Genomic DNA, 14,123 nt, shown 5'->3' with positions numbered 1-14,123 from the left:
TCCTGACTGGTTGCATCACTGCCTGGTATGGCAACTGCTCGGCCTCCGACTGCAAGGCACTACAGAGCGTTGTGTGAATGGCTCAATACGTCACTGGGGCCAAGCTTCCTGCCATCCAGGACCTCTATACCAGGCGGTGTCAGAGGAAGGCCCTAAAAATTGTCAAAGACTCCAGCCACCCTAGTGATAGACTGTTCTCTTTGCTACCGCACGGCAAGCGGTACCGGAGCACCAAGTATAGGTCCAGAGGCTTCTAAATAGCTTCTACCCCCAGGCCGTACGACTCCTGAACACCTAATCAAATGGCTACCCAGACTAGTTGCATTGCCCCTCCCCCCCCACTCCCCCTCTTTTACACCGCTGCTACTCTCTGTTGTTATCGTCTATGCATAGTCACTTTAATAACTCTACCTAGATGTACATATTACCTCAACTAACATTCCTACAAAGCTGGGTGTTGGTTCTAAGTGATCCTACAGTGATGTCAGTGTTTGAGAAGGAGTATATTATATATAATATATAATCTATTATCAGAAAATACCTAAAGACCAAAGTCTACTATCTTTATCAGTCAAAGCCTGCAAAACAATAGAGGGCAACAGGCTCAGTGAATGTAAAACCCCACAAAGCTTCCTTATTAGTCTTAGTGGAGGTGGATTGTAGTATTCTGAAAGTGGAGTTTGGTCATTTGTTCCTTCATGCAGCGATATAACTCATCAAAACCCTTTATCTCAATATTCCTTCCTCATATCAGGTTTTGATGTTACTGTAGACCACTTTTATTGAAGCCCTGTCTCTTATGCAATACTTATTTCTAGGTACAGAAGTAGTCTGAATCACAGACATTTGTTACATCAGAAGAGATGGTGGCATCTGTAGTCGTCTTTCTTACCATGGCAATACTCTCAGGTGAGACCTTATCTGCTGCACTCAATAAAATACAGCCACATATAGGTTAGCCCTAAAAGCACCGACAAGGGACAATTTTAAATCCAAGGGGTGAAACACGTTATAATTTCTAAACCCTTTTTGATCCTTCTGAAAATGTAGGACCATGATTTCTGTGTTAATGTAATACATTATTCTCTGTTCCCGTGACAGTAGGAATGGTTCTTCAATCAATAGCAGGTTCTTTGTCAATATTCATAGACGTAGTTTCAATGATGTTCATGCCCCTCTCTAAGGCCATACACATTTAATTAAATGTTTAACGGATTGGTGTCAGATCTTGTCCATAGATGGCTTGCATGGTAAAGAAATCAATATGTCATTTTGTAATTTGGGTGAACTATCCCTTTCAGTTGGTGACAAATGCTGCTTAATATTTGCTTGCACAAAAGATAGTCATTCTACTAGGCACAATGGCTTCCACAGTGACTTCCAAAATTGTCTTGATAAAATAATTATGTTATAATTAATTTTGGGGGCGGCAGGTAGCCTAGTGGTTAGAGCCTTAGGCCAGTATCCAAAAGGTTGCTAGATCGAATCCCTGAGCTGACAAGGTAAAAATCTGTTGTTCTGCCCCTGAACAAGGCACTGTTCCTAGGCTGTTATTGTAAATAAGAATTTGTTCTTAACTGACTTACCTAGTTAAATAAAAGTGCATAAGAACTCATAAAAACTGTCTGGTTACAGTGTTTTTTGTTTGTTTTGGAGACATGATAATCAAGCCCTGTTAATGTTTCCTCAGTATATTGTGCTGGTCTAGAAGTGCTTCCACCTGGACCTGTGAATGGAACATTGGGAGGAAATGTGTTTTTCAAAACCACCATCAATCCAACCACACTTAGTGCAAACGTCTGGACTTTTGGTGACCCCCCTGTCATCATTGTTGACTTTCTCAGTTCTGAAGGTCCTGTGACCGGAGAGGGATATGTTGGCAGGATCAGTCTGGACAATAGCACTGGATCTCTGGAGCTCTTGAAACTGACCATTGCTGACAATGGAGAATACAGAGTGATCCTAAGAGTGTCTGATTTGATGTATTTGTCAAATACTTCACTGAATGTCTATGGTGAGTACCTCCTGAGTTCCAAAAGATGTCACTTAATGTTAAAGTTGAGTTGTCAACTGTGAATTGAATGTACTTCCATACATAAAAACAATACAAAACAAAAAACTGAATGTGCTTGTTGAAATGCAGTTACTCTAGTCTTTTGATGGTGCAATTTATTTGATGGATATCTCTTGACACTCTACTACAAACATGATCCATGGTCAGAAGCAGAGCTAGTGTGAGGGCCATGGGTACGACCAGCGTGGGTTTCAATTCCAATTAAATTCCAGTCAATTCAAAAAGTTAAGCAAACTCCAATTCAAATTTCAATTTTTACTAATTGAAAACCATAGAAGATAATTGGAATTGGAAATTAAGTGTACTTCCTGAATTTACAGGAACTGAAATTGAATTTACCCCAACCCTGGTGATCACCCCAGGGACCACACACCTAGGGGCCCCCTGATCCTGGAGAAATAAATAAATAAATAACAATTAAAAAACTTTTCAACAATGATGTACCAAAAACCAAAGAAAAAACATTTTTGACACTGTAAAACATCCCAATATATACAGTTGAAGTCGGAAGTTTACATACACTTAGGTTGGAGTCATTAAAACTCGTTTTTTAACCACTCCACAAATTTCTTGTTAATTAACAAACTACAGTATTGGCAAGTCGGTTAGGACATCTACTTTGTGCAAGACACAAGTCATTTTTCCAACAATTGTTTACAGACAGATTATTTCACTTACAATTCACTGTAACAAATTCCAGTGGGTCAGAGGTCTACATACACTAAGTTGACTATGCCTTTAAACAGCTTGGAAAATTCCAGAAAATGATGTCATGGCTTTAGAAGCTTCTGATAGGCTTATTGACATAATTTGAGTCAATTGGAGGTGTACCTGTGGGTGTATTTCAAGGCCTACCTTCAAACTCAGTGCCTCTTTGCTTGGCATCATGGGAAAATCAAAAGAAATCAGCCAAAACCTCAGAAAAAAAAATGGAGACCTCCACAAGTCCGGTTCATCCTTGGGAGCAATTTCCAAACAACTGAAGGTACCACGTTCATCTGTACAAACAATAGCACGCAAGTATAAACAACAAAGGACGATGCAGCCATCATACCGCTCAGGAAGGAGACACGTTCTGTCTCCTAGACATGAACATACTTTGGTGCAAAAAGTACAAATCAATCCCAGAACAACAGCAAAGGACCTTGTGAAGATGCTAGAGGAAACGGGTACAAAACTATCTATATCCACAGTAAAACGAGTCCTATATCAACATAACCTGAAAGGCCACTCAACAAGGAAGAAGCCACTGCTCCAAAACCGCCATAAAAAATATAGACCAAGGTTTGCAACTGCACATGGGGGCAAAGATCGTACTTTTTGGAGAAATGTCTTCTGGTCTGATGAAACAAAATTAGAACTGTTTGGCCATAATGGCCATCGTTATGTTTGGAGGAAAAAGGGGGAGGCTTGCAAGCCACAGAACACCATCCCAACCGTGAAGGACGGGGGTGGCAGCATCATGTTGTGGGGGTGCTTTGCTGCAGGAGGGACTGGTGCACTTCACAAAATAGATGGCGTCATGAGGAAGGGAAATTATGTGGATATATTGAAGCAACATCTCAAGACATCAGTCAGGATGTTGAAGCTTGGTCGCAAATGGGTCTTCCAAATGGACAATGACCCCAAGCATACTTCCAAAGTTGTGTTAAAATGGCTTAAGGACAACAAAGTCAAGGTATTGGATTGGCCATCACAAAGCCCTGACCTCAATCCTATAGTAAATTTGTGGGCAGAACTGAAAAAGCCAGTGCGAGCAGGGAGGCCTACAAACCTGACTCAGTTACACCAGCTCTGTCAGGAGGAATGGGACAAAATTCACCCAACTTATTGTGGGAAGCTTGTGGAAGGCTACCCGAAACGTTTGACCCAAGTTAAACAATTTAAAGGCAATGCTACAAAATACTAATTGAGTGTATGTAAACTTCTGACCCACTGGGAATGTGATGAAAGAAATAAAATCTGAAATAAATCATTCTCACTACTATTATTCTGACATTTCACATTCTTAAAATAAAGTGATGATCATAGCTGATCTAAGAGAGGGAATTTTTACTATGATTAAATGTCAGGAATTCTGAAAAACTGAGTTTAAATGTATTTGTCTAAGGTGTATGTAAATTTCCAACTTCAACTGTAAAACTATTTCATTAGATCCTGGAATTGGTCTGAGCTGGTGTTGCTTATTTTATAAAGCAATGTACAACTAGCTGTCTGTCACTCTACCCCCTTGAGGGGCCCCCTGGCCTGGGACTGGCAACTGCCAGGGCTGCTGTCTGCTGCTGGGAGGGACCAGGGTCTTCAAAATGATTATTCATTTATTTAGTACGTTTGTTAGTTTAAAAGTACTAATAATGATTGAAAAAAATAAATATGAACATTGAAAAGGCTTGGCTAAACAATCTGTTTTCATTTAATATTATTGTCTAATTATTACCTGGAAAATTATTCTAATGTTGTATTGGTGCTGTATGAAGTAGACTATTAGTAGTGTTAAACTAACAAACTACTAATAGTCTACTTCATACAGCACCACTACATTGTTTCACAACCAAGAGACTTTAGGCCATTTTTGAACATTCAGCTACTGTAATATAGCAAGCAATGTATTAGGCTACATCATTTTTCAACATGCAATTAGCGGGAAAACACTGTTCTAAAGGGCAGCTGATCCCAGTGGTTTCATGTGACAGGTACAAATATCTGTTAGAAACTTAGAATGAGTGGAAATCTAAAGATGCAACAACTAGAATTGGTTGCTAATATGACTTATAAAAAAAGTGTCTATCTAAAACCTAATAGGGTTCTTCGGCTGTCCCCAAAGGAGAACCCTTTGAAGAACCATTTTTGGTTCCAGTTAGAACCCTTTTGGGTTCCATGTAGAAACCTTTCCACAGAAGGTTCTACATGGAACCCAAAAGGGTTCTACCTTGAATCAAAATGGGTTCTACCTGGAACCAAAAAGGGTTCTCCTATGGGGACAGCCATTGAACCCTTTTGGAACCCTTTTTTCTAATAGTGTAGGATTGTGACTTTGGCTTCTGGACAATGAAATAAAGTTGATATAAAAATGTATAGCACAAGAGAGAAATGCTGGTTTCAATGATATATGAGGTATAGTTATAAAATTATTCCCTAAACATTTCTATGGTCAAATTTTGGCTATAGGCTACTTCGAAGCAAGGTTAAACATGCGTCAAAATAGGATATGATGTAAAACGGTTTTCACACGCGATTGTATGTAGAAATGTTGCACAATGACTGGGATTATAAGAACACATGATCAATGAGCTGCGAGCTCTCGCTTTGCTCAAACTAGGCTCTGTATGCGGTTTGCAGTAACGCAAGTTATGAATAAGTTAGATGATAAAATAACCTACTAACAGCCTAATTTTCTTTTATGATGGGGCATATCAGCTATTAATTTTAAAAGATTTGCTAAGGACCTGTCATGCCAAATAGTGTCCCCTTGCCAAATAGTTTCCCCCTCTACGTCATTGATGGGATTCGATCAGTTCTAGCTTCTGTTGCTGGGCTGTTGCTAGAACTTCAGGTTGGATTTCACAGCTGTTTCACAAGGTGTTCATTATTGTAAATTGTAAGGTATCCTTTGATGGTATTTATTTGTTCCACATTATTCTTTGTTGTAGCCTAGGACCTACAATATATTGAACCACAAGGGTGTACTAATGTGCTATGCCAGAAAAGAAAATCCTAATAGAGGACTAGTGAAATTATATTATTTCAGTGTAGACAAGGGAAGGGCAGGTTAAAATAAAAACATGACAGCCAGACAAGCCAGTGTAAGAATCAAATGGATTTGCATATGAATGGAGTGGAAATTAGCTGACTTTGTGATCTGTAAGGTAAGTAACTTTAATGTGTCAAGCAGATTACACGTTTTCTTTGCCATTTCTGAAATGTAGCAATGTTTAAGACATGGATTTCATGTTGTAATGTTAACAAGGTACCCAAAAGTAGTTTGAATTAATTGTTTCATTTTATTAGCTAAACCAAACTTGTTTAAACAGCGAAATTGTCACGAAAATCAGCCTTGTTTACATAGCAATGATGAAAAGAATGTAATTTAGAATGTAATGATCTCAAAAATTCGAATCATTAGGTCATCCCACCGTTGATATAACAACGGACGCTAATAGTTTAGCGAATCCCATTGTGACGTAGAGGGGGACACTATTTGGCCGGGAGACATTATTTGGCATGACAGACCCTTTGAGAGCGCACTGCCCCGTCTATGCTGATGAGCTCTGCGCCTGTCCATGGTAATGTCACACCAGTGGTGTACATTTTTTAAGTACCAATACTTTAAAGTACTACTTAGCCAGTTTTTGGGGGGTATCTGTACTTTACTATTTACATTTTTGAGAACTTTTAATTTTACTCCACTACATTCCTAAAGAAAGTAATGTACTTTTTATTCCCTACATTTTCCCTGACACCCAAAAGTAGGCGTTACATTTCCAATGCTTAGCAGCACTTATCAAGAGAACATCCCTAGTCATCCCTATTGCCTCTGATCTGGCAGACTCATTAAACACAAATGCTTTGTTTGTAAATATGTTTGAGTATTGGAGTGTGTCCCTGGCTACCCGTAAATTAAAATGACAACAAAATCGTGCTGTCTGGTTTGCTTAATATCAGGACGGTGAAATGATGTACTTTTACTTTTTTTTAGTATATTTCAGCAATTACATCTACTTTTGATACTTAAGTATATTTAAAACCAAATACTTTTAGACTTTTACTGAAGTAGTATTTTACTGTGACTCACTTTTACTTGAGTAATTTTCGATTAAGGTATTTTTACTTTTACTCAAGTTTGACAGTTGGGTACTTTTTCTACCACTGTGTAACATGAACATAAAACTAACTTGTTTCTCCTTTTCTTTTTTAACAAACCACAATAATTAGTATTATCTCATCTTGTATTAACTTCACAGAAACAGTATCTGGTGCTTCTATCACAATTACCCCAAACCCACCAATCATCGAGGGGGGCTCTGTCACTTTAACCTGTGATGCAGCTGGCTTCAACATCACCAGAGAGTGGATGAAGGATGGTCATCCTGTGTCTTCTGGTGACAATATCATCTTATCTGAGGATAAGAGAGTGCTGTCCATAAAGAAGAGAACAGACAGTGGTGAATACCTGTGTAGAGTCAGCAACCATGTCAGCTCTGAAAATGCCAGTGACACTGTGAATGTAATCTGTAAGTACTTCCCTATAAGCCTGGGGATAAATCAAATCAAATCAAATTTTGTTGGTCGCATACACATGCCAATAACATTTGATTTGATTTGATAAATGTACCAGATAAATGTAGCAACTGTACCATCAACAGATGCACGTGAAAAGAATATAACAATGACTGAACACACACTTTACACCAACCATTATGACTCCACCGTCACACTGATTACAAACTAATGAACTTGTAGCTATGACTAACTGGTGATCTCTGTGTTACAGATGGACCTGATGGTATGGAAATCAGGGGTCCAAATGAAATAGAAGTAGGACAGAAGTTTACATTGACCTGCTCTGCTGACTCCAACCCGCCTGCTAGTTACACCTGGATGCACAATGAGACAGAGATACCAGGACATTCACCTGAGTTCACTAAAGAGAAGGATGAATACTCTGACAGTGGGGAGTACTCCTGTACAGCAACAAATGATGTCACTGGAAACAAAACATCTGTGGTCCATAAACTGTCAGTAAAAGGTAAAGTTAGTAGAAGTTTTAAAGACAATATGAACATAGTAAGTAGATAAGTTACATCTAGTCATTTAGCATACCCTCTTATCCAAAGATACTTACAGTTAATGCATTAAGGTAGCTATGTGGGACAACCAAATATCTCAGTCATAGTAAGTACAATTTTTCTCAAAGTAATTATCAGAAAAGTCAGTGCTAGTAGAAGAAAAGTTATACGTATGAAGTTTTGCATTCCAAACTTGTTTTTAAATAGTGCCTTTTGTTGTGTTTGTTGTGTTGTAATTGTCACCTAGATGCACTGTAATGTGCAGTACTGCTTGTTCACTGTGTGTAGCCTTTCTCTCATCTCTGTATGGTTGTCTCTCTGGTCTCTGCAGCGGAGGGCTCTCTAACTCCAGACGGACTGTCTGTTGTTGTCATCACTGGGATTGTGATAATAGTGTTGCTGGTTGTGGAAGTGGCAGTTAGTGTTGCAGTCTATTTCATCAAGAAAAATGGGTGAGTTAAGAAACGTTTCATTCAAACAAGTGTATTTTCTATCACTGCCGGCAATAGACAATATGGGCTCTGTTTTCACATTGATCTAAACTGGTCAGAAAAAAGGGCTTGGGTATATTTCAAAAGCACCATAAACTTTTAAAAACATTGTAATATTATGTTCTTATCTTATAACTTCACTATAAACTGTTAAAAGCACTGTAATATCATGTTCTCATACCTTGTAATGTTTATTTATTGTTGCATATAGAAGCAATGTTGAGCCAATGCATCGAGGAGGTAAGCATATGCTTTATCTCCAATCTTATAATGAATCATGTTTTCAAACATTTGTTTTATCCATTTACATTAAAATTGTCATTTAGCAGTCACTCTCATCCAGAGAAATGTACAGTTTCCACAAAGAAATGAAATGGATTCATACAAATTACATGATATAGTACAACACCTCTATGACGATGCCTAATACTGTAACAATGCTTATGCAGACAAATGCAGACAAGATAACAGCAACTATACAACCACCTCTATTTGTGTATCTCTTAAAGGCTCGCAACAACATGTATATGAGAACCCATCACCTGTGTATGAGAACCCATCACCTGTGTATGAGAACCCATCACCTGAGAACACATCACCTGTGTATGAGAACCCATCACCTGTGCGTGACAACACACAACAAAATCAATCTCCACCTCTACCCCTGACAGTAAGTAAAACATGGGATGTGTCTGTGCACATCTGTATTCTACTACAGTCTTACTGTAATAAACAAGATTACTTTGCTTAACAGAATGTACAGTGTTGAAAATACTGTATGCAAGACTGTTTGCCAATTATTTACATTTACATTTACGTCATTTAGCAGACGCTCTTATCCAGAGCGACTTACAAATTGGCGCATTCACCTTATGATATCCAGTGGAACAACCACTTTACAGAAGTACATCTATATATTTTTTTTTTTGGGAGGGGGGGGTTAGAAGGATTACTATATCCTATTCCAGGTATTCCTTAAAGAGGTGGGGTTTCAGGTGTCTACGGAAGGTGGTGATTGACTCCGCTGTCCTGGCGTCGTGAGGGAGCTTGTTCCACCATTGGGGTGCCAGGGCAGCGAACAGTTTTGACTGGGCTGAGCGGGAACTGTGCTTCCGCAGAGGTAGGGGGGCCAGCAGGCCAGAGGTGGATGAACGCAGTGCCCTTGTTTGGGTGTAGGGCCTGATCAGAGCCTGAAGGTACGGAGGTGCCGTTCCCCTCACAGCTCCGTAGGCAAGCATCATGGTCTTGTAGCAGATGCGAGCTTCAACTGGAAGCCAGTGGAGTGTGCGGAGGAGCGGGGTGGCGTGAGAGAACTTGGGAAGGTTGAACACCAGATGGGCTGCGGCGTTCTGGATGAGTTGTAGGGGTTTAATGGCACAGGCAGGGAGCCCTGCCAACAGGGAGTTGCAGTAATCCAGACGGGAGATGACAAGTGCCTGGATTAGGACCTGCGCCGCTTCCTGTGTGAGGCAGGGTCGTACTCTGCGAATGTTGTATAGCATGAACCTACAGGATCGGGTCACCGCCTTGATGTTAGCGGAGAACGACAGGGTGTTGTCCAGGGTCACACCGAGGCTCTTAGCACTCTGGGAGGAGGACACAATGGAGTTGTCCACCGTGATGGCGAGATCATGGAAAGGGCAGTCCTTCCCCGGGAGGAAGAGCAGTTCCGTCTTGCCGAGGTTCAGCTTGAGGTGGTGATCCGTCATCCACACTGATATGTCTGCCAGACATGCAGAGATGCGATTCGCCACCTGGTTATCAGAAGGGGGAAAGGAGAAGATTAATTGTGTGTTGTATGCGTAGCAATGATAGGAGAGACCATGTGAGGATATGACAGAGACAAGTGACTTGGTGTATAGCGAGAATAGGAGAGGGCCTAGAACTGAGCCCTGGGGGACACCAGTGGTGAGAGCACGTGGTGCGGAGACGGATTCTCGCCACGCCACCTGGTAGGAGCGACCTGTCAGGTAGAACGCAATCCAAGAGTGAGCCGCGCCGGAGATACCCAACTCGGAGAGGGTGGAGAGGAGGATCTGATGGTTCACAGTATCAAAGGCAGCAGATAGGTCTAGAAGGATGAGAGCAGAGGAGAGAGAGTTAGCTTTAGCAGTGCGGAGAGCCTCCGTGACACAGAGAAGAGCAGTCTCGGTTGAATGACCAGCCTTGAAACCTGACTGATTTGGATCGAGAAGGTCATTCTGAGCGAGATAGCAGGAGAGCTGGCCAAGGACGGCACGTTCAAGAGTTTTGGAAAGAAAAGAAAGAAGGGATACTTGTCTGTAGTTGTTGACATCGGAAGGATCGAGTGTAGGTTTTTTGAGAAGGGGTGCAACTCTCGCTCTCTTGAAGACGGAAGGGACGTAGCCAGCGGTCAAGGATGAGTTGATGAGCGAGGTGAGGTAAGGGAGAAGGTCTCCGGAAATGGTCTGGAGAAGAGTTTCGTTTTGACTTAATGACTACTATTCAGTCTCGATCCCTTTCATGTTATTCACTAACACATGATCGCTGTAAAAGTTTGTTTAGGACTTTGAGGTTATGTATTTTGTCATGGCAACTGTTGGTGTGGCTGTTGCCTTCTATGTTCTGCAGTTGTTTACTTCTGCTTTTATCCCAAATTATGAATTGCAGGACTTCAAGAGTACCTATGATACTAGGATAATGGTAAGTTTGTTCTAGACCACATGTCACCATGTGACTGTAATACTGTAAAAACAACTGATTTATGTGTTATATGTTAAATGGTATTCATGCCGTATTATAGCTGATAAATGGAAGTTAATGTTCCTTTCTTTTCTCCCTTACTTTCCTACTAGCAGTAAGAGGTCAGGAAGAGATCTCCATTCAACCACCATTCTCCAGTTCCACAATCAACACAAAGAAAACCTGCATGATAACACCCAGTGTGGATCTGAAATGTAACGTACATAATACATTTATGCTATGTTTGTCTGCTTTATTGTGTCATTTATTAACATTGAAAAGAAAACCTTGTTAATGAAAGTAGATAACGCATTACTGTACTGTAATTTTATAAATTAGAGCATAATTAATGCCAGTTAAATAAATACAAATTATTTAAATGATGTAAAAACAGAATGACTAATAAATATTGCCTGCTATTTTCCTACTACTCTGTTGTTCTTTGTGTCAGACCAGTGATTACCAGTTTATAAGATATATACTGAACAAAAATATAAAAGTAACATGTAAAGTGATGGTACAATGTTTCATAAGCTTAAATAAAAGATCCCAGAAATTGTCTGTACACACAAAAAAAAGATTTATCTCATATATTGTGCACAAATATGTTTACTTTAGTGAGCATTTCTCATTGTTAAGATAACCAATCCACCTGACAGGTGTGGCATATCAGGAAGCTGATTAAACAGCATGATAATTACACAGGTGCACCTTGTGCTGGGGACAATAAAAGGCCACTCTAAAATGTGCAGCTTTATCACACAACACATTGCCACAGACCTACAGACCTGACTGCAGTTAGGTGTCATAACTGACTTCAGTGGGCAAATGCTCACCTTCGATGGCCACTGGCACACTGGAGAAGTGCGCTCTTCACGGATGAATCCCGGTTGTATGGCATTGTGTGGGCGAGCGTTTTGCTGATGCCCATGGTGGCGGTGGGGTTATGGTATGGCCTGGCATAAGCTACGGACAATGAACACAATTACATTTTATCGATGGCAATTTGAATGCATGACGAGATCCTGGAGGCCCGTTGTCGTGCCATTCACACACCATCATCACCTCATGTTTCAGCATGATAATGCACGGCCCCAGGTCGCAAGGATCTGTACACAATTCCTGGAAGCTGAAAATGTCCTAGTTCTTCCATGGCCTAGATACTCACCAGACATGTCACCCATTGAGCACGTTTGGGATGCTCTGGATCGATGTGTACGACAGTGTGTTCCAGTTCCAGCCAATATCCAGAAACTTTCCCTAGCCATTGAGTGGGACAACATTCCACAGACCACAATCAACAGCCTGATCAACTTTATGTGAAGGAAATGTGTCACCCTGCATGAGGCAAGTGGTGATCACACCAGATACTGCCGTTTTTTTTATCCAAGCACCTACCTTTGTTTTTATCGTATCTGTGACCAATAGATGAATATCTGTATTCCCAGTCATGTGAAATACATAGATTAGTACCTAATGAATTTATTTTGATTGACTGATTACTTTATATGAACTGTAACTCAGTAAAATCTTTAAAATTGTTGCATTTTGCATTTATATTTTGTTCAGTGTACTTTAGTTATATGATTCCATATTACCATAAATATGAATATATTCTCAACACTTTAAAGTCATGAATACCTTCAATTCTGACAATGTAGATGCATGAGGCTCCTGAACTATTCCTGTTTTTGGTTTCTGATATCCAGCTTCTTCTGATATGACTAATCCTGTAATCCTGGATACGCGGTATTACCTACTGACCTTCAGTATTATATGTCCCTACAAAGCTGGGTGTTGGTTCTGAGTGATCATAGAGTGATTATAGCATGGGTTATGGTCATCAAATAACCCAACTCTATATGAGTCCCTGTACTGAACGACACTCCAAGACACAGGACCTTTAGCCTGTGTCATGGTAAACTATGGGCAGATTCACTCTTTTTTTCCGACACTTGACACATGAGATGGCATGAAAGCAGCTGCAATATTCATTTTCACCATGGCAGTACTCTCAGGTGAGTTTTACCTGGTGTTCTCAGCAACTTACAGAGACAAGGAAGACAAAGAGGGACATTCATTTGTCTTCGTAAGGAGGGCAGTCATCTAAGTCTTCTAGGGATTCCCTGTTTCAACTACTGATAAGCGTGATCTTACAATTTGCTTCTGAGTAATGTAATGTTTTAATTGACTTACTTTATGGACTGCTGTTTGAGTCAAATTGTAAAAAGGACACTCAATCGGCTATTGATATAATGATTAACATTCATAATTGCCATCATTCAGGGCCAGCAGGTCAACATGTGTTTCCTTCTGAACCTGTACACTGAGCTGTAGGAAAGAATGTAAACCACATACAGTATCTCATCCAATTACATCAGTATCCTTAAAGTTAATGGTACCAATGTAATAACCTTTCCTCTGACACAAATGAACTGGGATACAATGACAGGATCACTCCTGTCATGTGCATGTAACATACATTATGAAGAGATACCCAAATCGGTTCTGCTTTTGTCTCTCCAGGGTCTTGTTATGGATTAGGTGTGTTACCAGATTAGGTGTGTTACCTAGTTGCGGCAGTAGGAGGAAATGTGACATTCACCACAGTGGTTGATACAGCGGTCAACATGTCCACAATATTCTGGAGTGCGAATGGCCTCCATATAATAATCGCTACCATCACTCGTGACAGCATCTGGCCTGGATACGAAGACAGGGTCACTCTGGACAGAACCTCTGGTTCCCTGGAGCTCACGGACCTGGCCCCATGGGACGGTGCAAAATACAAAGTATCCCTTTTTCTTAAAGAAGGATCACCGCTGGGTGGGGAAACAAGGCTGGAGGTGTATGGTGAGTACTGTTGTTGGAGCACTTCTGATCCAGATCTATTAAATGGTTTTACCATCAAGTTAACTTTTCCCTCTGAGGTGAAATCAAAAACATCTGTAGAGTAGATTACATATTTTCAAATCAAATAAATGTTTATTTGTCACATGCTGCTAATACAACATGTGTAGACTTTACCATCAAATGCTTACTCACGAGCCCTTTCCCATCAATGCAGTT

General features: G+C 40.4%; 1 protein-coding gene across 3 annotated transcripts; it reads left to right on the top strand.

The window, feature by feature from the left end:
• The first annotated feature begins 86 nt into the window (after positions 1-86).
• Positions 87-11,481, top strand: LOC106578911 (cell adhesion molecule CEACAM2). Of its 3 annotated transcripts, none has more exons than XM_045700607.2 (9): positions 87-909; positions 1,845-2,014; positions 7,036-7,305; positions 7,566-7,820; positions 8,192-8,312; positions 8,563-8,591; positions 8,861-9,021; positions 10,983-11,015; positions 11,168-11,481. In XM_045700607.2, the coding sequence occupies exons 2-9, from the start codon at positions 1,981-1,983 to the stop codon at positions 11,171-11,173; spliced, it is 909 nt and encodes a 302-aa protein (XP_045556563.2). In that variant the 5' UTR covers positions 87-909; positions 1,845-1,980; the 3' UTR covers positions 11,174-11,481. The 3 variants fall into 3 exon arrangements, with proteins under 3 accessions (XP_045556563.2, XP_045556559.2, XP_045556545.2); XM_045700603.2 differs by having other exon boundaries at positions 1,691-2,014; positions 11,171-11,481; XM_045700589.2 differs by having other exon boundaries at positions 88-909; positions 1,691-2,014.
• Positions 11,482-14,123: the final 2,642 nt, after the last annotated feature.

The sequence above is a fragment of the Salmo salar genome, chromosome 02 (genome assembly GCF_965601325.2).
Source record: "Salmo salar chromosome 02, fSalSal1, whole genome shotgun sequence".
Taxonomy (NCBI): domain Eukaryota; kingdom Metazoa; phylum Chordata; class Actinopteri; order Salmoniformes; family Salmonidae; genus Salmo; species Salmo salar.
This window is presented reverse-complemented; position numbering and strand designations above follow the sequence as displayed.

What these genes read in the sequence shown, in the direction of transcription:
- LOC106578911 (XM_045700589.2), top strand. Translation starts at nt 864, where the DNA reads ATGGTGGCATCTGTAGTCGTCTTTCTTACCATGGCAATACTCTCAG. An exon ending in TACCATGGCAATACTCTCAG is followed by an intron (nt 910 to 1,690) that starts GTGAGACCTTAT and finishes ATGTTTCCTCAG; the next exon opens with TATATTGTGCTGGTCTAGAA. An exon ending in TATTTCATCAAGAAAAATGG is followed by an intron (nt 8,313 to 8,562) that starts GTGAGTTAAGAA and finishes TGTTGCATATAG; the next exon opens with AAGCAATGTTGAGCCAATGC.